General features: G+C 40.0%; 1 protein-coding gene across 2 annotated transcripts in view; it reads right to left on the bottom strand.

Moving 5' to 3' along the window:
- The window catches only part of FBXW7 (F-box and WD repeat domain containing 7), a 118296-nt gene that overhangs the window by 61805 nt on the left and 33669 nt on the right, over positions 1–22822 (bottom strand). For both annotated transcript variants that reach the window (XM_083755681.1, XM_083755682.1), the window contains exon 2: positions 9557–10132. In XM_083755681.1, coding sequence (XP_083611807.1) covers positions 9557–10063 — 507 coding nt within the window. In that variant the 5' untranslated portion in view covers positions 10064–10132. The remainder of the gene's footprint in view (positions 1–9556; positions 10133–22822) is intronic.

The following is a 22822-nucleotide window of genomic DNA, read 5'->3' as shown; positions in this document are numbered from 1 at the left end:
TCAAATGTGTAAGTTATGTTTTTGACTGATTTTTTTTAAAGTGGGAGACGTAGCCCTAATACCTTCAGATCAAACAACCTGAAACAAAATACAACATAAAATTTTCTAATTATGTAAGAAGAAATTAAACCTCTTCATGTTTGGGATTATATATAATAATGCAGTACCGTTTTAATATGAAGTGTCTTGCCTATGTTCAGAATGACCAAGATACGGTCAGGACTATGTCAACTTTGACCCTATCCTCTTGCTTACAGAACAGTGACAGCAGCCGCAATGTGAATCGATATAGTGGATTTGCCAACCCCAGAGTCACTATGAGGGCCAACTCCTTTTTTACTAATTTGCTCATTATTGTTCTTTGATTGGGTTTTCTTATTTTTGTCTGAGATGCTCCCCATGAGTTGATGAGTATAAGGTGTAACCGGTGGCTGTTTCTGGGAGGGGAGGGCTTTATCTCCTCAGGAGAAAAGGTGTCTGCATTTCTCCAGGTGAAGGATAGGCAAAAAGGAGTAGATTTTCCATGTTGCATTTTGATGCCTTGTATATGATGTGCTTCTGTAGTTCTCAGTTGTTTTACCTATGTACGTAGTTTAGAGCTATTTACTGTTGCCTAATCATGCTGCTTAAAATGTGGAATACGTTTTGAATGTGTATTTCATATATTCATTCTTTTTTGTAAAAACACAGATCTCTCTTGAAATAGGAAGCAGTATGTAAAACAATTAACTAAATAAATAAATCGTTCATGGTATTTACCTAGATTAGGAGGACAAGCTATAGCACAAGATAGTCAGCATTTTTCTTTTCAGGCTATGATGCTAATAGCCATGATTGCTCTCCTCACAGAAACAAACAAACAAAAAAGTTGCAGTCATGTGGGGTCAGAAAGGATAAACAATTAGGGATACTGCAAATCACAGGAATTAAGAAAACAGGAAGTCGTGGACGAAGTTTGGGGAGATGCAGGAATAAATGCAAAGGAAAGTATCAGAAGAATGAAGGTTGATGGTCCATTTTCCAGTATCCTATAAATTTTGGGCCTGAGCTGGGATGCCAGCATCGTGCTGTTCTCCTTATAGGAAGCAGAGAAGAAATATTCTCAGAGCCCAGGAACAATAAGCATCCTTGTGCGAATTTCCGACAGCACTGAGGGCAATCTTAGTTATGCTTACTAATAAAGCTTGGATCACCATTCACTCAGATATTTAAAAAGGAAATTAAGTTTCAAGTGATGGTACAAAGCAACAGCTATTCCCAGTCATGATGTGTTACCCATACATTACATTACTCAAAATTTATGTAGAATGTATAAAAACAAGAAGTGGTGATGGACTGAGAACTGTTACTGAAGTTGCTGAACCATTACTGAAATTAAAATTAACTTACTGGTAGTCACTGAAATTTTAATTCAATTATTATGAAAATTGAATTTTCACTCACCATGTAGTAAAAAGTTGTTTACAATGAAGAGCAGTATTACTGAACATATCACTTGCAAGCTGGAGATAGCGAAACTTAACAGAACTCTTATCTTGTGAGCATCTGCCCTCAAATGGATAAGAGTGATCACTACAACATTTAGCATTATTTATACTGCTTCTTATGAGATACTTACTATGATACACAAAGCAACCTGGAAGTTAGTTGTTTTTCGTAAGTTAGATTTTAAAAAAATGTTTGCCATTAAATGTTAACTTAAATCAGGGTGGCAAATTGTTCTTTTAAATGTGATTTGCCACCCACTGCACTCCCTAATAAATAAACACTTCAAATTTTGCAGAACCTGACTGCTTTACTGTTCCTGACAGAGATGCTGGCCAGAATGCAGAATTGCTTCTCATTTCTGCATCAAGTTAAGTGTAACAGTAGCACACACCCCATGAAGTAATTGTTGGTAAGAGATAAGTGAGTAGATTTAAAACAGGTATTCCACAAGATGAGAATAATACTACATCACAAAGCTGTGTGTCCCAGTTTTCACTGGAGATTTCATGATATTGGTCTGCTTATTATAACTCACCTGCTTCGCTGGATGGCATCGGGAAGGGTTGTGCTACTGTTATACTTCACAAGGCATAGAAATGAAGAATGATAGGGAAAGGGAAAGACTTCAAAATCATCTATGCAGTAATATGCACAACTTTGTTAACTGTTCAAGGCGCTACTTCCATATGCAGAGAACAGAGTGCAGTGGTACCTTGGTTTTCGGACCTCTCCGTTACCGGATGTTCCAGTTTTTGAATGCCAAAAAACCAGAAGTAAATGCTTCCATTTCCGAATGCGCCTTGGAAGTTGTATGTATCAACTGCATGTATCTGTTGTTTTTCACAATTTTCTCTACTGAACTGGCAGGTCGCCTTTTGCGCCTCAGTTTTCGAACGTTTTGGAAGTTGTACAGTCTTCCGGAACGGATTATGTTAGAAAACCGAGGTTCCACTGTATATGTTTTAAAAAATGCATTAGCTAGACATTTGTTGAGTATATTTTGAACAGGGAAGTATTGTTGTTTTAAATCCTAACTTCTGCTTCACTTGCCCTACCTGCTTTCAAATTAACATTTCAAGAACATTTGTCTTCCTCCTCCATTAAATATTTCAGAAAGTATTTCAAATATGTAACACAAACCCCACTGATCGTCTTGCATTCTGCAAACATTCTAGAAATGTCAGTCCAATCCTTATCAGCTATAACATGATTTATCTCATGATTAAGTATAACTCTTTGGTCGTCTCAGGATAGTACCAGCTGTTAAAGAAGTGCTACAGCTGCTCTTCAAGAATTCAGTGGCAGATTGCATCTTTGTACCCCAGTACACCTTTCAAACAATATATACCATAAAACAGCCAAGCAAATGTTCTTATCTTTCTCCAAATGCAGGGAAACGAAAATATAGGTATGTATACTGCACTTTAATAAGCAACAAGCTTAACTGTCTTAGCTACCACCTTGTAATCTCATTTAAGATGTTGACAACTGAGTTTCAAAGAATGTGACATGCCTAAACCACTCTCTTCTTATGTATCTATAGCTCAGCTATGATAAGCCCAAATTCAAGTACAATACTCTATCCATTTTCACATTTTACCTATTAAAATATTGAATTGAAAAACTTTGTTCACCACTAAGTAAGCCATGTAAGCATGTACTGGAAAGGTCATCAGCACACAGAAATATTCAGTTTAACTAAATTGTAGTACCGTATCTTAAATCTTACTACTCTACATAGAAAATCTTAAGAGGAGGAGGTGAACCACCTGCAGACTGTTCAGTTCATTTTGTGAAAAGAACAGTGGGTTGTATCGCACAGGTTAGGAAACCCTCCAGAAAAGATTTGGCAGAAAAGCAGGAGGCTGCAGAGAGGCAGGAGAAGTCCTGTTGCACAAGTGGAACTCACACTATATTGGACTCAACCCAGTATTTTTAGCAGAAACTTACTTGCTTTTTCATAACTGCATCAATGGATTTTAGGTGTGCTACAAATTTAAAATATTTTTAAAAGTTCAAGCACTTTATAACATAAGCTTCTAATGTTCTTTGATAGCATATCTGACTTACTAGAAATATTCCATATAATACATATAAGCGAGCAAATGGAAAAACACACACTAACCAATTGTTACATGGCATTCACACGGTAGTGGCAGTTTAAGCTGCATAATCCTGTTCAGCTGGCAAATAGCATGCTGAAAAAGAGTGTGGCGTTATTAATAATAGCTCAAGATATGCGAAGTAAAGAATGTTTGAGCTGCCAAAAAAAGGCAGGTAGTCTGAGGCAGGCTGAAATTCTTGATCTGTCTTGTTTGTTCTTATGTGCTTCAGTGATCTAAATAGGTACGGGAAGCATTCTTATGTAAATGGAATTAATTATAAATACATTAAGATTAAATAGTTCATGCCGACTTTGGCGATGTGACTCAAAGAATGGCACCACTAGTTTAAACACCCTCTAGTTGACCCAATTGTATCGTGCTGCCCTCAAGACTAACTAGAATCCTAATCTATTTGTAAATACTTGTTCAGAAGACACTTTGGAAATTCTCTGTAAGATTAAACCTTAAATCTTCCAGGGGCAGGAACAGCCATACTACAGTGGTACCTCTGGTTGCGAACGCAACCCGCAGCGGCGCGTCTGTGCACGCGTGGATTGTGATTCACCGCTTCTGCGCATGCGCTTGATATCATTTTGCGCATCTGTGCATGCGCAAGCGGTGAAACACGGAAGTAACCCTTTCCGGTACTTCCAGGTCGCCGTGGGACGTAGCCTGAAAGAACGTAACATGAGGTATGACTGTACTGAAATTCAGAACGGTATGTATGCGTCTCAATGCCAGCTGCTAGGAATCGCAAACAGAGAGAGAGTCTGTTGCACTTAGGTCCTGCTTGCAGACTTTCCATAGGCTGACCACTGTGAGAACAGGATGATTGATTAGATTGGTATCTGGCTTGATCCAGAAGGGATCTTCTTATGTTTATATTAACTACAAGATGTTCCTGTTTGGTCTTCGCTTCTCCTGTAGTGAGGAGAGCAAGAAACAATTCCTTTCAAAATTTGCACTGGACCAGTCCCTAGTGTCTGCCCTTTTAAAAACTGCTGACTAGCAGCTTAAGAAAGCTTTGGACTCAGTGGCCTGGTTCAGAAAATGATTCAAGATTTTAAGCAACACAGGTTATGAAACTGGGAATGAGCAGTTTCCTTGCCTCTCTCCCAGCACACATCGACTTTGGCACAGAGATCCTGGGTTGTAATAAGTTACGTCCAAACTGAGAAACTCTGACTTAACAACAGACAACAAACCAGGAAGGAAGTCAGAATGTGGTCAATCATCTGAACCAAGCTTAATAAATCAAAATATGTGGGGAAATAGAAGGTTGAAGGGCAACTGCAAATACAAGTCATGTCTGCTTTGTCACAGCCTACAGGAAAATTAAGCAAGTGTCAGATCTGGTCTATAGGCAGTGGGCTAAAGTGAGTCAGAAACTGGGAGTCAAGAGAAATCTAGGAGGCAGGACTGCCACAGCAAGTCAGGACCAAAGAGCAAGAGCAGAAAGAAAATGTGCATGCACACATGAGAATCCAGGTAGATATAGCTGCTCAAACAAGTTTCAATGACAAGCACGTCCTCTTTATATACTCCATGTTCAGGAGGGATCAATGAGCAGCCGCTGTGGTGAGGCAGAATTTGGAAGATTCCTCCCTAAGAGGCTGCAGCTACGTGGCTCACCACATGGGGGAGTGGTTAGCCATTCCTGGCAATATAGGATATTAGACGCTTATGAAAAATGTAGTACTATATAGAATTTGCTGGGGGGGGGCAGGAGTAGACAGAACAAAAGAGGTTGTAAGTAGTTAAATACAGTAGAGACCACTGTAAGTAGGATAGTGCAGAAAGCGGCAACTCTTTTCCTCAATGCACGAAGCAAGTAAAGCCACACTAAAGGGATATTCTGTCAAATATGGCAGAAGTCTGTATGATCTTGCTGCTCCTTGCAGTAGATAGTCTGATCCATCCAGAGCTGAGGTGTTAGCTGACCAGCTCCACCTCCCTTGTGGCTGAAACTATGAAGGAAGCTGCTGCCCGGGCCTGTACTGTGAAACTGAGTAAGGAAACCCGTCACATAGGGATTTATGACAAGTGGTAGCAGACTGGTGACTCAACAGCTATTGCTGATGAATTACTTTTCAGTTATTATTAGATCCATGGAACTGTATTGTTTATGTAATTGTTAGAATCTGCTTTCCTACTGTGCTCATTACCTGTTTGATATGGTTATGTTTGTTGTTTGCTTTTAAAAAAAGACACTCTGTAACTGTTGTGATCCACTTTCAGCTCCGCTTTGGTACTGAAAAAGCAGCATACAAAAGCAGCAACTGCTACAGGATAAAGCAAGAATGGATTTGAATTAAAGATGAAGGACTTTAATTATTTAGCAACAGAGCAAATTGCAGGCATTGTTATAGACCTCACACTTACCCCTACAGTGGTTTCGAGTTTATAGCATATACAGTACTACAGGGTTGTGCATTTTCACTATGGATCTCTTCTTGCCTAAAGTACACCAATGCTGACATGCCCCAAAGCAATATCTGAATGAAAAGGTTCTCCAGTCATCAGTGTAAGCTTTTAAATTCATGATATTTCTTTTCCAGACCATGTATGCCATCATCTCACTCATCCACTCCCCTTACCATAGGTTCTCTTAGATTTTAATATAACTTTTATTAATTTTCCCAAAAAAAGGGTTGTAATAGATTCTGCAAATATAATGTTATCAAACAGGATCTTGTGGCAATATACACAGTCCATATACAGTTATAGATCACTGTCGAACAAACAGACATATAATAAAACCAAAGTAAACCACAGGTGCGTGGAAGATTGAAACTAAAACTATTTATGGCACAGACATAATTGTTAAACAAAACAAGGTTACAAAACATGAACCCTGTTACATCAATGGAAGGCAATTAAAGTATTCAAATGCCCTAAGTCACTATATGAGCCATACTTGTTCATAGGTCGAGGGGGGTCCTTGGCCATGTTCCTCCTTGCTTAGAAATGAAATAAAGTGAGGTCAAATCATTATCAACCAACACTCATGTGAATCTTCCACATTAGGCAGGTAAATATATACAGGTAATTTTATTGCATTTATCCTGCAGCCATAGGCACTAGCAAAACATTCATCTTTAATCTCTGAGTGTTTACCTTGGACACAGCCTCTGAAACATACTAAGAAGTAGTGAATGCTAACATGTATGACACAGGCAATGAATTTCAAAAAATCTACCCCATATTCATGTTGGGGGTGGGGAAGAGATTAGTTCAGCAAAGGGGTGCAAAGCTAATTTAAGCTGGGAAAGCAAAATGTGAAGTAAGAGAGTCCCACTAAATGGAATGAGGCTCAGTAGGTTAAAACTATCAAGGAATACAACTGAGAATATGCAAATTTCCCTCAGTCCAGTCCTCCCAAGTGACTGTGCATGCTTTATCACTCTTAGCAGTGGTGTTTTTATTTTACAATCATCAAGAAAGCCAAGCCAACTAGAGTTCATTTTGGAGCCAACTCCAGTATCTGGCAAATCCCAGCCCTCCCTTTCCACTTTGGTTGCCATGTAAAACCTTTCTGGCAGTAGGAGATGTTTGACAGTGGAACGGACTCTCTTGGAAAGTGGTAGGCTCTCCTTCTTTGGAAGTTTTTAAGCAGAGGTTGAATGGCAACCTGTCATGTATGCCTCAGTTAAGTTCCTGCATTGCAGGGAGTTGGACTAGATGACCCTTGGGGTCCCTTCCAACTCAACAATTCTATATTTCTATAACATAGGCTAAACATTTGTGGAGATCCTTTGTGGGTGCTACTTGCCAGCAAAACAGAAAACTATTAGACGAATGGATAAAGAAATTTATAGATAACAAAACAAATGGAGATCTGATTCTAACTGTGCAACATGGCTGCCAAAAGCCACCTCAGTGTAATGGAGACACACAAACTATAGCAGTCACTTCCGTACCTGGGTACAAACAGCGTTCTAGGGAACAGCTATTCTGAAATGTTGATGCCTGCCATATTCATACTAGGGTTTTGGAAGCAATACTACTCCGTTTACTTTAGAACAAGGCCCAATACACCTACTTAGAATAGCCACAAGTTAGGCTGTTATACATCAGAGCTATTAGGTATCTACCAAATACCTAAACAATTTTGAGAAAGCAAAGATCAAGTCTGAGAATCACTGAGGTTATTCATCTTAGTGTGTGTCTCTGCAGTAGAACAATCAGGATGATGATTCATCAGTGGAAGAGTTGTTAGTAAGAGATGCTTGTCTCTGGTGGGAGAAAAGCCCAATTTCCAGAAGTCCCAGTCCAATTGTTAGATCTACAGCCCTCATTGATTTATGGCTCTGGTCAGCAACTAACTGGCTAAAGGTAGTGGAAGGTGGAAGGTGGGTTTGTGTCTCCCCATCCTCACCAGTGTCCAGAAAGATTTTCCTCAATACAACAGTAGATGAGAAGAGGCAGGTGGAGGCAGCATCCTAGACCCCCCTGAATAGTTGTAGAGGACTACAAAGGCATGTACATTCTCACGTTGCATGGGGAACTCAGCTAGGTAGGAAGCAGCACACAGCTATCGTGTATACTACTTTGACCTGCCATGTGACACATTTCAACATTTACCAAGTGCAGCAGTGGCAGCAGGTCAAAAGCAGCATAAGGGAGAATCATATGCCGCTTCCCGCTTCTAATGTAGCCAGCTGCCCACAAAAAAAATTAAGAATATGCTCTTATGTACACGAGTGTTCTGTTTCCACTCATAGAAAGGGCAGGAAGGTATTTTCTGGTCTGGGGTGATATTTGTACAACCAGTCATAGGGCAAAAAGCAGCACTTGTGGTTGCAACCTAGAGAAAAGAATGGTTTACTACTAAGAGCAGCAGGTGCATGTGTGAATTGTAGTAGTACAAATTTTCTTCGAATGTGTGAAAATTACTTTATGGTGATCCAAAATCCAGTGACCAATTGAACGCAATGAGGATAAACCTGCACATCATACATCCCTCTTGAAGAAAACTTATTGGACAAGTACGGATCTCAATATTCAATGCACTCACAGATTTTTCTACTCGACTTCTTACTCTGCTTACACTTACGAAAAATGGAATCCACTAGAAAACTGTTGTCAGTTGTCAGCATATAAGTAAGACAGAAAGATTGGAACTTGTATGAAGGCAAACATTTCTTAGCCTAGAAAGCTGACAGGCATGTTGCAGTTAAAAAAGGAAAGAACTTTTTTGATTACCTATTCATGTTTATCAGCACCTTGCCTTCTGGTACATATTTTAAGGAGTTTCTTGTAAAAAAAATGCTAATACATACTATTTTGGCAAATATGTACAAAACATTATACACAACTAACAAATTCCATTTCACTTGCTTTGAAGGGGAAAAAATAGCAAAGGCTCAACTAGAACCAGGGCTTTTTCGGCTGTGGCTCCAATCTGGTGGAACACTCTGTCACAAGAGACTAGGGCCCTGCGGGACTTGACATCTTTCCGCAGGGCCTGCAAGACAGAGCTGCTCCAACAGGCCTTTGGTCAGGGCACAGCCTGACTCCCTCCTTTGGCAATCTTCACAGAACTTTAGCCTAATGGTTGCCATCAATTTGATTTGAATTAATGTTATAATGAAATGATTTTAGAATGTTGTACTATTTTATTGTTGTTAGCCACCCTGAGTCCGACTTCGGCTGGGGAGGGCGGGATATAAATAAAATTTATTTATTATTATTATTATTAAGTGCTTCTTAGAGCAACTGTAAGAGCAGAGCACAGAAGGATCCCAATGCCTTAGTGCTTTGAACTTAGTGCTTAGTGGTAGAGTAGTATAATTTTTTTCTTTCACAATAAATAAGAAAAATACGTGAACGCTGGTATAAAGCCTTCATAGTAAATCAGTAGCTTCATAGGAGTGCATTATTCCAGTAATATATATTAATTGCTTAATTCTTATTTTTAAAAAAGCTTCATGCTTTGCTTAAAATTACTTTATATTACTCACCTTTGACTTTATGTAGAATGGAGATGACTGCTGATGTATTGCTAAGTCCATGATACTATTTGAGTTTGTGACAGTATTACTATTAGTGCGTTCATCATCTCTGCTGCTTTCATCAGATTGATCAAAATCATCACTGTCCTGGTCCATTTCTTCCTCTTCCTCCATCTCCTCCTCCTCTTGTTCACCAGCATGGTCATCTTCTTCTTCCTCTTCTTGGTTACCAGAATATTCTTCATCCACTGCAATAAATCTGTTGTTGTTTTCTTCTAATTGTTCTTGCTGGGACTCATTTCTGTGGCAAAGTCCAGGCTCCCCACCACCTATTTCCCCATTCCTTGCTGCGTGCGCTTCCTCTTGTTGCCGTAATTGTTGCTGCTGCTGCTGTTGCTCCTCCTCTACCACTCGATTCATCTGTTCTTCATCGACTTGGCTTGAGGAAGCATTACCTCGAATAGACCCACCAGTTCGTCGTCTCTTACTGCCGACAGACAGCAGTTCTTGATTCATTTCCAAAAGCCAGCTTGCTACTTCTTGGACCTTTGCTAGACTATCTGAAGATGCAAATGTTTTCACATTCTGAGAAGAAAAAAAGAAGAGGTAGAGAACAAAGATTAGACACTTTTATCAGTGTATCAGTTATTTATACAGAGCTGGGTTTCACGTAGTGCCCTGACTCAAGAACAGTTCTAAACCCAGCATGGAAGCCTTATTTTAAACCTGAAGCTGTAATATGGCCATTCCAATACCAAATTAAGCCCTCTTTTTATGCATTTTATAGTAAGTAATTAGTTTTATACCTTTAGATTAACTCCAAGTGTCAAGATGGAGGGGGGAAAGAATATGAACACTGAGCACTAAATGGCCCCATTAATATAATAAAGTTTTTGTGGTCCATAAAACTTAGGTTAGGCACCCTGGGCAGTGCCAATTATAATGAAAGCAATATAGAAAAAGAAATTGATTGCCTCTGAAAAGTTTCTTCTAAAAATTAATTTCCTTCATAACCGGTTAGAGAGAATGTGCTTTCCACAATTATGCTAATTATTTCATTTGACAATGTATCTTAGGCAAAGTTGTTGATGACAAGATGAAAACACGCAAAAGGTCCTCAATGTGAAAAACAAACCAGTGGCTATTCTTTTGGATACAAAATATAACCCAAAAAGACTGCATTTTAAAATGGTATTTGGGGGGCTGTTTATAAGAACTCAAGCTGCTAAATTAGAGTAGATGTCATTCATTAATTGATCAATCAGACATTTCTAGATCACACTTTTGTAGAAATACAACATGGCAGTGAGCACTATACCAAAACTTACAGTACCAACTAAAACATCAATAAAACAACAGAAAAAGTCCATAAATACATTTTACACATTTCATACTTTAAAGGCCTGTCTAAATAAGAGGGGCAATGTCTGAAAGAAGGCAGGGGTGATTTCTGAACTTTTACTGGCAAGGAGTTCCATCCGCAGCACATGGCCTGCCACACTAAAGGCTTGATCCCTAGTAAAGGCCAATCAAACTTGAGGGGTGTGAGGAACTACAAGAAGTGCCCCATCAAAGGATCTCAGTGATCGAGGTGGAGCATAAGAGAGGCAGGTGGTCCTTGAGGTACATTGGTCCTAAGTTGTTCAGGGCTTTGTGAATTAACACAAGAACCTCACACCTGACCCAGTAGCAAATTGGTAACCTGTGCAAATCTCTTAGCAGAGAAGTCACATACTGCCAGTCTCCTGCTCCTGTGAGCAGTCTGGCCATAACATTCTGCACTAACTGCAGCTTTTGGGTCAGCTGCAAGGGTAGCCCCACATAAAGAACGTTACAATAATCAAGTCTTGAGGTTACCAATGGAGCACTGTGATCAAACCAATGCGGTCCAGGAAAAGGCAGAGCTGGTAATACTGATGGAGGCCCGATGCTGGCAGAAAAAGTCTTCCAAAGTACCTCGGCCACCCTGCTGGAACCAAAGGCTGCCGTAGCTGCAGAGGTAGACTACCCAGTGTGAAGTCCTTAAGGACTTAAGGATATGCAGGAGTTATTCTATTTGATGCATGTACCCATTTAAAGTATTATATACAAACAGCATACACCTGGAGGTTATGGTGAAGAACCCAGATGCTGGGCACAAAGGAGCTGCCCTTCCTGTCTACCTTCATAGCACTGATCTTAGGTCAGCTGGTGGGCAGAAACAGAGCTCTGATTATGATCAGAGCAACGAAGCCTCTGAGGTGCGTAGAGATTGCACTTTTTAAAATGTTTATATATGCAGAAGTCTCAGCTAAATACAAATTCATTCCAAATATCTGTGTAATGGAATTAGTATAAGTATTACTTTTTAAATTAAACCATGTCATTTTAAAAAGGAAGCATACCATGTATTTAAACATCATAAAAAACATGCTGTAGCATGTTGACTGTAAGTCGTGTGGAGTGATACGATGATGGAGACATTCTTTTATTTTTACCCCAAACATATAACATAACATAGGCCATGATTTCATGTATGATACCTATACAAAACATACCGTATTACTTGTGAGAAACCTGCACCCACTTTTTTCAAAAAAGACTCAATGACCGAGAAACATATTTGATTAGTTTCAAATTAAAATTTCTATAAAATTGATTTCCAATGCTATTTGTAACCCATATATTTTTGAAGATTCACTATCTACTTCACATAGATTTCTTTTAATACACTGTGCCAGAAGAAACACAGTTCTATGTATAAAAATAGCAATGGCAGACATACGTATTTCTCAGAAGCATGTGGTTTTGTGTAGTATAAGCAGATAAATATACACATTTGCTACAGAAATGGCTTGAACTGTGCTTAGTCATTAAGTGAGCGATTACTATCAAATTATATCAAAGGTATAGTTTAGACTAACCAATATCACTAGCAGTAATGAAATAGCAGCTATAATTTTTATTGGCTAAGTATGCAGCTTTTGGAATAACTACAAGGAATTCTGGTCATAATCCGAACAAGTATTTTTAAACTAGAGTAAGGGCTTCTACTTATCTAGGTAGAGTGAACATTAATTCCCCATACGATACCACAAACTGCTTTTGCAATTCCCTTCCATTTCAGAGATCCTATAAAGCCTCTGGGGGAGAAGCTGTTCAAGAAACAAAAATCAAAAAGACTTTGGGACATGTGGAACTAACTGATCAGTTCTTTATATATAACAGGACTAACACAATTGGAAGATCACCGATAAATTAAGGAATTAATTGATTTACAACATCCCTTCCTTATAAAAATATCATAGATGATAAAGCATAATGGGTAGTGGCTGAGAGCCTAACCTAGAAACTCCCAGTTCAGCTCTCATCTCAGTCCCAAGTTCACTAGGTGGCCTTAGAAAACCTACTTCTCTCAGCCTTGGTCACCACAACACATACCCCTACAACAGTAGCATCATCCCCATATCTACTCTAAAGGGGCTGCTGTAAGGATTACACAGCTAGCATGCCAATCTATGAGGAACATTCTAAGGTATGTGGATGGGACTGAGGTCTAAACCACTGAGCCTAGGGCTTGCCGATCAGAAGGTTGGCGATTCGAATCCCCATGATGGGGTGAGCTCCCGTTGCTCGGTCCCTGCTCCTGCCAACCTAGCAGTTCAAAAGCACGTCAAAATTCAAGTAGATAGATAGGTACCACTGTGGCGGGAAGGTAAACGGCATTTCCGTGTGCTGCTCTGGTTTGCCAGAAGCAGCTTAGTCATGCTGCCCACATGACCCGGAAAAACAGTCTGCGGACAAACGTCGGCTCCTTCGGCCAGTAAAGCAAGTTGAGTGCCACAACCCCAGAGTCATTCATGACTGGACTTAACTGTCAGGGGTCCTTTACCTTTACTTTAAGGTACATTACCATCATTACCTTGCTAGGTATCATCCCATCTCCTATGAAGAAGCACCTTTGGCTATGGGAAAGCTCTCTCACACACAAACACCAGGCCCACACAACGGATTTGGAACAGTGAAGTTTAAACATAAAACATACTCCGATCGCAACATTGATTAGAAGTACAGTATTGTCAAATATGGTTATGTTGGGAGGCTGAAAAAGAAAATATGTTAAGTGAATTTCCATGTTGATCCACTAGAGGGCAGCCTCTTCTCTGTATAACAAGTTAACCATGCTAAAAGCGAAACGGAAAAAGTTACTTGTCGACAAAATTTGTTGAAAAGCACAGCATTCCATTAGGATCATCTGCCGACAAACGTGCATCAGCAATTTATTTTGTCACTTCATAACAGTTTTTAAAATTATGAACTGAAGCTAAGAAATTAGTATACATAAAGCAGGTAGGATAGCTCAGCTGGTTACAGCACGGCAGTCATAATGCCAAGGTTCCAGGTTCAATGTATGGGACAGCCACATATTACAGCATTGTAGGGGGTGAACTGATCCTCAGGGTCCTGATCAATTTATTATGAAGACAACATGTGCAGGACAAGTAGTACTGGATCTCTCTAATTAGTCTATGATAGCATTACAACAGTAGATGTATCAAATCAATACCTATATTTTAGAAATTTGCTATCAAGTTCAGATATGTCTCTACTGACTTACAGTTTATTATTACTTTTTAATAATAAAAGCTATCTTTTCCATTTTTATTACATTTTCCTAATTCCTATAATTCTAACCTATTCAGACTTTCAAATTTGATCTCAAACAGTACTGCGGTATCCCATTAAAAAGTGATGAAGGGGACAGGTAGAGACAACCTGTTTCAGTATTTTTAAGCAGGGATATTATTTGCTCTTTATTACATAAAACATCCATATCTTCTCATGACAATGTTTCAGTGTTGATCTCAAAGGTTTAACAGGAAAAAAACCCGATCATCAACTGCAACTGAGATAAAACACAGGATACTCAAAAACCATCGATATAAATGGGAAACTGGCGCTGACAAAAGTATTACATTGAAGAATGGTCTTTGAGTTGGAGGATTGAGGTTAGACACTTCTGCTTGTGCAAGGAGAGTTCCCTGTCCTCTCCCCACCTCTGAAGCCCACCGTCACCAAATCCTCAAAATCTGTTCCACAGGGGACATCCACCTTGGAAGTCAACTCAAGTTGATATAACCTTTGGTTAACATTTATTTTAAAAATTCCAGTTTTCATTTTGTTCGCGCTTAAGTGCTCTACAAATGAAATGTATACACATAATGCATTAAAGTTGTTGGCAGTGTAATTCACCAAATGCTGACTTGCTACAGACAATCTGAATTTGTACATTTGTGGGCAATTTGTGCAAAGAAGTTGGGGGTATTATATTCCCTATGTTCCCAAATGGTAAAACCCGAAAATGCTCTTGAAATAGTCGCTGTTGAAACTGGGACAACCTGGGTCTTTGTAGTTTGGTACCATTGGTAACCTTGAGGCTGGATTACTACAATATGCACTGTGTGTGGGACTGCCCTTAAATGTGACGTGGAAGCTACTCTCTCTACTACAGAATGCAGCAGACAGACTGCTGATGGGACCAAATGGCCAACAGCAGGCAGCATCTCTGCTAAAGCATGCACCCTGGCTCACTGGGTCAGAATCAAGGTTCTTGTGTTAATATACAAAGTCCTGAACACCTTGAGTCAAGCATACTTTCAGGACTGCCTTATATCCTGGTTCAATCACCAAGATCTTCCAGAGGAGGGTTCTTAGCTCTTCCATGTGCTATAGAAGTCTAGGACTGGCTTCACCGAGGAGTTGGGCGTTTACTGTTACATGATTTGACATTCGTAATTAACCCAGGAACTAGAAGACACTTTTAAAACCTTACCTGAGTAAAACTTGTATTTCTACTAATTTACTATGGGGAAAGGGACGCGGGTGGGGCTGTGGATTAAACCACAGAGACTAGGGCTTGCCGATCAGAAGGTCGGCAGTTCGAATCCCTGTGACGGGGTGAGCTCCCGTTGCTCGGTCCCTGCTCCTGCCAACCTAGCAGTTCGAAAGCACGTCGAAAGTGCAAGTAGATAAATAGGTACCGCTCAGGCAGGAAGGTAAATGGCGTTTCTGTGCGCTGCTCTGGTTTGCCAGAAGCGGCTTGGTCAAGCTGGCCACATGACCCGGAAGCTCTACGCTGGCTCCCTTGGCCAATAAAGCGAGATGAGCGCCGCAACCCCAGAGTCGTCCGCAACTAACGGTCAGGGGTCCCTTTACCTTTACCTTTACTACGGGAAATACAATTATAAGGCAAACAATACTGAATCTATTAAGACATGAAAAATAATATTAAACTTAAAAAACTAGTTGGATTTTATCGAGCTCCTTGGATAAAAAAATGTGAGAACAGTTCATTTTACAACTGTACGCAGCACCAATTTCAGACACTTTCCTCCATGGGCAGCCCATTTATTTACAAGGAAAAGCAAGTCTGCATGCCCCCCATATAACAATCTATTTGTCTTTCTCCCCCAAGAGCGCCAGCTTGCAAGTGGGGAGCACTTCACTGAGCTCCAGGATAGTGGGAGCACAGAAGTACCCACAGGACAACGATCCATACTCAAACTTCTTATTCTTTTTAATGAATATAAGAAACACATATTCTTAAGGCACGGCATTCCAGCCTTGTAACTGCACAGTATTTCTTATTCAATGATAAGTCTGCTGTCAAAAGATGCCAATAAAATCATGATGTTCTTCGAGTACCAGGTCCTTGAAATAACAAAGAACAACAGCTTGCAGCAGAGGGGAAATTCCATATTCAATAGTATCATGCTTTCTGTTACATTCTCCCAGTCAATTTTATGAATTTGGAGCTATAAATGCATTAAAGAAACTCAAAACATACATTCATTGATGAATTTTATTAAAAATAACAGCACTATGGCTGACTTGGATTGCAATTCCAAATCCTATGTCTACCTATTCAGAAGCTGAATGGGGTTGCTTTCAAATAAATATACAGAGAATTGATGTTTGGGGGTTTTTTAAGAGAGAGTTCAACAGACGAATATAGCTTTTATTCTGGAAAGCAAGTGAAAGTATTCTTAAATAAAATACTGCCCCTTCCAAAGTTCTGAAACTACACAGAAACTTGGGGGATTGGAGTGCAAGAAAGTTAAAAGCAAATAAAAATAAGGAGGAATCCAACAGGAAAGGACAAGGTGCCCCATGATATTCTTGTAAAGAAGTTGGTAAAATGCGGTCTTGACTATGCTACCACTCAGTGGATTTGTAACTGGCTGACTGACTGAACCTAAAGGGTGCTCATCAATGGTTCCTCTTCATCCTGGAGAAGAGTGACTAGTTGGGTGCCACAGGGTTCTGTCTTGGGCCCGGTCTTATTCAACATCTTTATCAACGACTTGGATGATGGACTCAAGGGCATCCTGATCAAATTTGCAGATGACACCAAACTGGGAGGGGTGGCTAACACCCCAGAGGACAGGATCACACTTCAAAACGACCTTGACAGATTAGAGAACTGGGCCAAAACAAACAAGATGAATTTTAACAGGGAGAAATGTAAAGTATTGCACTTGGGCAAAAAGAATGAGAGGCACAAATACAAGATGGGTGACACCTGGCTTGAGAGCAGTACATGTGAAAAGGATCTAGGAGTCTTGGTCGACCACAAACTTGACATGAGCCAGCAGTGTGACGCGGCAGCTAAAAAAGCCAATGCAATTCTGGGCTGCATCAATAGGAGTATAGCATCTAGATCAAGGGAAGTAATAGTGCCACTGTATTCTGCTCTGGTCAGACGTCACCTGGAGTACTGTGTCCAGTTCTGGGCACCACAGTTCAAGAAGGACATTGACAAACTGGAACGTGTCCAGAGGAGGGTAAACAAAATGGTCAAAGGCCTGGAAACGATGCCTTATGAGGAACGGCTAAGGGAGCTGGGCATGTATAGCCTGGAGAAGAGGAGGTTAAGGGGTGATATGATAGCCATGTTCAAATATATAAAAGGATGTCACATAGAGGAGGGAGAAAGGTTGTTTTCTGCTGCTCCAGAGAAGCGGACATGGAGCAATGGATCCAAACTACAAGAAAGAAGATTCCACCTAAACATTAGGAAGAACTTCCTGACAGTAAGAGCTGTTCGACAGTGGAATTTGCTGCCAAGGAGTGTGGTGGAGTCTCCTTCTTTGGAGGTCTTTAAGCAGAGGCTTGACAACCATATGTCAGGAGTGCTCTGATGGTGTTTCCTGCTTGGCAGGGGGTTGGACTCGATGGCCCTTGTGGTCTCTTCCAACTCTATGATTCTATGATTCTATGACTCTGAAAGAATGCAGTAGCTTCAGTTCTCAAAGAGTTCAGACTTGTAAGTAAGGCCACAAGGGTTACTAGCCTGTGATTTTATTTTTATTTTATATTGGGATGTTGGGGGGCTGGCAGAGAGGCTGAGATTTGCATTTCTATTGCAGGCATAGAGGAGGGGCCTTCTCTTCTCTAACAACTCACTTGGCTTCTATGCTGGGTGCAGAGAAGGCTTAAGTCCCTTCCAATGCCTACTCTACCAGCCTACATTAAATTACTGGTTGCTTCTAGGCCAGTGCTTATATGTGAGGCTGGTAAGGCAAACATAGCACTTACACGGTGGGGGGAGACCTGAAAAGTAACCCTGGGGGGGGGAGAGGAATCTAAGCAGAAAATTATTAAAAATTATGTCAGGTTTCTTTCTTACAGCCCATAAAAAAGATGGCCCATAAAAAGAAGGGTTGATAAAAAGAGATGGGTCTAAAACTCCCCACCCCCCAAAAAAGTTCCATAATTTAGATTTTTGTCTGGCAAAAAGCTGAATGCTACATCTACTAAGTGTTATCTCCCTCCCTCTTAATTATAGCTAGCTATGACAATAACTCTTTGAATTATGGGTCTATATTTTTAAAAAAAAATCACTACCTTCCCCATGTGTATGTGATGTCAGGGGAGCTACTAGGGTTATACAGACCTTACTGAGGTCCTTCTGTGAATTCTGTGTGTTCAGTATTGCAGGAGAAGAAATGTATATACCCTCATAAAGGGGTGGGAAGGAAGGCAGCACAGACGAAGTCTACTGGAATTCTGCTGCAACATAAGCACATGTAACATCCTATATTATGCATTATCCCCTAGATTTGCAACATGAATAAAAGGTTACCTTCTACTGAGAATTAACTACAGTTAACTGGGGGGAAATATGAACTGAATTAAGAATTGCCCCTTTCAAAAGAAGCCTAAGATAATTACAAGGTGGTCACTGATTTCCTAATGAATAATTGCAATATTGCACTTTCAAATGTCTAACAAACTTCACATGCAATATCTAGTTGTAATCCTTACCACAACCCTGTAATCCAAGTCAGTATTACTATGCCCCATATGATATGGGTGAATTGAAGTGAGTATTTGACATATTAGCCATTATGTGAGAGTTAAATACGACTGGGCTGGATGTGGAATATATTTCATTTTTTATTAAAATTCATAATTTTAGAAGATGAATCGCAAGGCACAGAAATTGGCAGAGAGAGAGAGAGATTGGGTGAGACAGCAGAAATAAGGTACACACCGCCCAGACAACTGCCAACATAAACCTGTACAACCAGATATGAGCAGTTAAGGTTAGTAGCAGCATGCAGTACAACTGAAAAGACCAACTCCACTTGCTTTGCATGCAATTAAGAAGAGGATTTGGCACTTCTATGTATCTCTAGCATATGGATGTCCATTTCAACTATTCACTTTGATTCTTTTAATCAATTTGTTCACCACATGAAATTTTCTAGGGAAAATGTTTGCTAGTTCTTCATCAATCTACTACCTTCACCTGCACTGGAGGGATAAAGAACGTCAAACCAGAATAGGAACTTTAAAAACCTATGGGAACCTGTTTTCCTCCAGATGCTGCTGGACTCCCAACTCCACTTCCTCATACCTATCCTATAGGCAGATCCAATGGATCCAAGCCAAGTGTGAGCATAGTTAATTTTAAGAGTACCAAGCTCAGCTCAGGAAATTATTTTCAGTACCAGAACTGAGTTCACAGTCCTATCTCACAAAAAATCAGCTCCTGGTTTCTCTCTCCCCCATCACCCCAAACTTTCTTCACCTAAGCAGTCTAATTTAGCAACAATAAAGAGGCTCTTTTATGTCTACTGTTAAACAATTGGGAATCAGAATCCTTTCGGAACAACTGCAAATCGCTCAGAAACCTACCAGCAGATCCCAATCTGCCTTCTGCCCATTCCTGTTGTACATACGGTAAGTCTTTCACAGCTCACTGACCCACTGTAGCACTTCCCACAGGAGAGGGTAGCCAATGGGTCTCAAACCCTTGGTGAGTTAGGGACTTCCCCAGCATGTGAAGACAGGTCACTTCAGTGCTGCTAATGCAACAAAAAATAATAATAATAATGTAGGAGGCAGTCATTACAAGTTTTGCTCTGTGGTAAAAGCAGGCAAGGAGGCACAGCGATTCCCCAGCGGTTTGACTTCACCCCCGGAGGCACACTCCATTGTCTCTCAAGACAGATGGATGCCAACAACTATTTGCCTTCTAGTGATAAATAATATTAAAATAACAAGTAAATGTTATGTTATCAAAGTATTTTGTTCTGTAATGCATTATGAATTACTGCTATAGAATTGTGGTGATTTAATCTGGACATTCTACTTCAGCAAATAGACCTGTAACCTGTCAGGATTTCAAATCAGAAAGCCTCTTCCAAGTAAACCACTTTATTCCACATTTCGCCCCCCTGAACAGTTAGGCAGCATTCCTTGCCACTGAGCACATCAATCCTTACATGCCTATTTTCATGCTACCTCTTTCCTCAATATTATTATTTTTTTTTTGCGCAGCAAACCTACTAATACTTTCCCCTTGGATATGGGTATTGCTGTTTAGCTATATAAGAATTCAAACAGAGAGTGATATCCATTCAAGGCAATTTCCGAGGAGGCCCATTAAAATGAATGAGCTTGAGCTATTTTGATTTTGATTTCAATGGGTCTATTCTGAGAACGACTAATATTGAATATCACCCATACTGTTCATGTCATATACATCTAGTCATATAAATTTTCAAAAGTCCATTGTGGGAGGACATCAGTAAAGCAGAGAGATACTAAACAGTGTAATTCGATTAAACTTTTCTCCCATCAAGTTAGTTTTCCAGACTTCAACTGCAATAATATGAAATAGAAAATAACAAACAGAGAGACACACACAAAAACAGTAAAAAAAAATTGAGGCAAGAAACAGGAAATATGAGGCAGATTCTGGGACAGAAATGGGAAGAGTTCAAAGCTGGAAAGTACATTCTTAGTATAGAGCTTTGGAAGAGAACCACTAAGAATAAATGTTCTTTAGGACTGTATATCATTCTTATATTTAGTAACAGCTGAAACAGCAAGAATAGATGCTTCATAGAATTAACAAGATTACTTTCTGTTTCAAGGTAAATTGGTCTATGCACTCAAAAGGAAAAGAACACTATCATAAATGCCACCAATTTAATTTATTAATGTAATGAGATTTAAACTTTCCAAATGAGCAAGATGAAATGAGTCCAAGAACAATATCTTCAGCCATTAACATGACTAAGAGCAACATCATTTCTTACAAACGTAAGACAGCCACCATATAGCTCTAGGACAATTTCAACAAAAGTGTTTCAAATAGATATATAACATAGATATACATACACATATAGATATATAGTGTTTATGTTTATGGCAGGTTCTAAAAGTGGAGTCCAAGAATGCCAAGTAGTGCTTCTCCCAATTTTGGAAATCCTTTTCGGTCCTAGAGCTCCATTCTCAATAGCCAGCAATGAGCGTGTATTTATGCAAGGTGCTTTTCATGGTAGAAAAAAAAAATAAGGCTTTTAACCTAATATTTGAAAAATTATCTAGGCTGGCTTCCCTGCTAGTTTGGGATGACTACCCCATGATTTTAAAATCCATCATTCTATGATAATAATATAAGAGATAGGTAAAGGTAAAGGGACGCCTGACCATTAGGTCTAGTCATGACCGACTCTGGGGTTGCGGCACTCATCTCGCTTTATTGGCCGAGGGAGCCGGCGTACAGCTTCTGGGTCATGTGGCCAGCATGACTAAGTCGCTTCTGGCGAACCAGAGCAGCGCACGGAAACGCCGTTAACCTTCCCGCTGAAGCAGTACCTATTTATCTACTTGCAGCTTGACGTGCTTTCGAACTGCTAGGTTGGCAGGAGCAGGGACCGAGCAACGGGAGCTCACCCCCTTGCGGGGATTTGAACCGCCGACCTTCTGATCGGCAAGCCCTAGGGCTCAGTGGTTTCACCCACAGCGCCACCCGCATCCCTAATATAAGAGATACTCTGCATATTTGAGCTATCATACAGGAATGCCTATTCTATATGATATAAAGAAGCAGCAGCAATCCATTTTGCCAACCTAAAACTACCTTACAAAAACAAAACTTGAGTTTTGTTTTACCTCAGCAGCATTTCATTTCTACAGCAAGTTCTACAGCAGAAAGAAAGCTGTTTTATGAACTTTCAACATCAACAATATTAGGAAACATAGAAAATGGAAACCACGAAAAGTATCTATTGGCTCTTTCCTCAACAACCATGAGCTGTGACCAAGATCGAACTTCAGTTGCCGCTCAGATTTAGTGAAGCAAGAGCTTAACCTTGAGTCCCATTTTGGCCAACATGCTATGCCAAATTTTAGCTCAGTGCAGCATGGCAGCAAAAATGGGCAGAAACAAAGCAGTGGTGAGCACTTCTCCAGGAACTTGCACGTTAATGCAGTCTCATGAACCCAAAGCATGGCTTAGTGCGTCACACAGACCAGGCTAAAACTGCTTCTTTTTGTGAACCAAATGTTCTCTATTGCTGTGTTGTTTTTATTAACTTTATTTTATTTTGGTGCTGTTAAGTTGTTTCAAGTTTCTACAGAGGGCTAGTAAACAAGATTATAAGCATTAACACAGACTGTACTATAGGATGAGTAATTGATCACATTTCCACTTGGGAGTGACTTCAATTATCCTTTCACCACCCAAGAAAGCAAACTTGCAAACAACCCCTTTTTGCTATCAATCAATTAGACCGCCATCACTTCAGCATTTTGGAAATTACTCTTGCTGCCCCCACCCCATCATACAGTGATCATGTTAGTGAGCAGAAATAAATTATCAATCAAAACTAGCTTCCTAAACAGAGTCTGGCATTGAAGCAGCATGGGGACTCAAGTAACTCTAGGCCATGCCCATCTATCAAGGTGGAAGGAAGGAGAAAAAGAAAGAGTACTATA

Source organism: Podarcis gaigeae (assembly GCF_964106915.1).
Source record: "Podarcis gaigeae genome assembly, chromosome: 9".
Taxonomy (NCBI): Eukaryota; Metazoa; Chordata; class Lepidosauria; order Squamata; family Lacertidae; genus Podarcis; species Podarcis gaigeae.
Note: the sequence above shows the minus strand (reverse complement) of the source record. Positions and strands in the feature narration are given on the sequence as shown.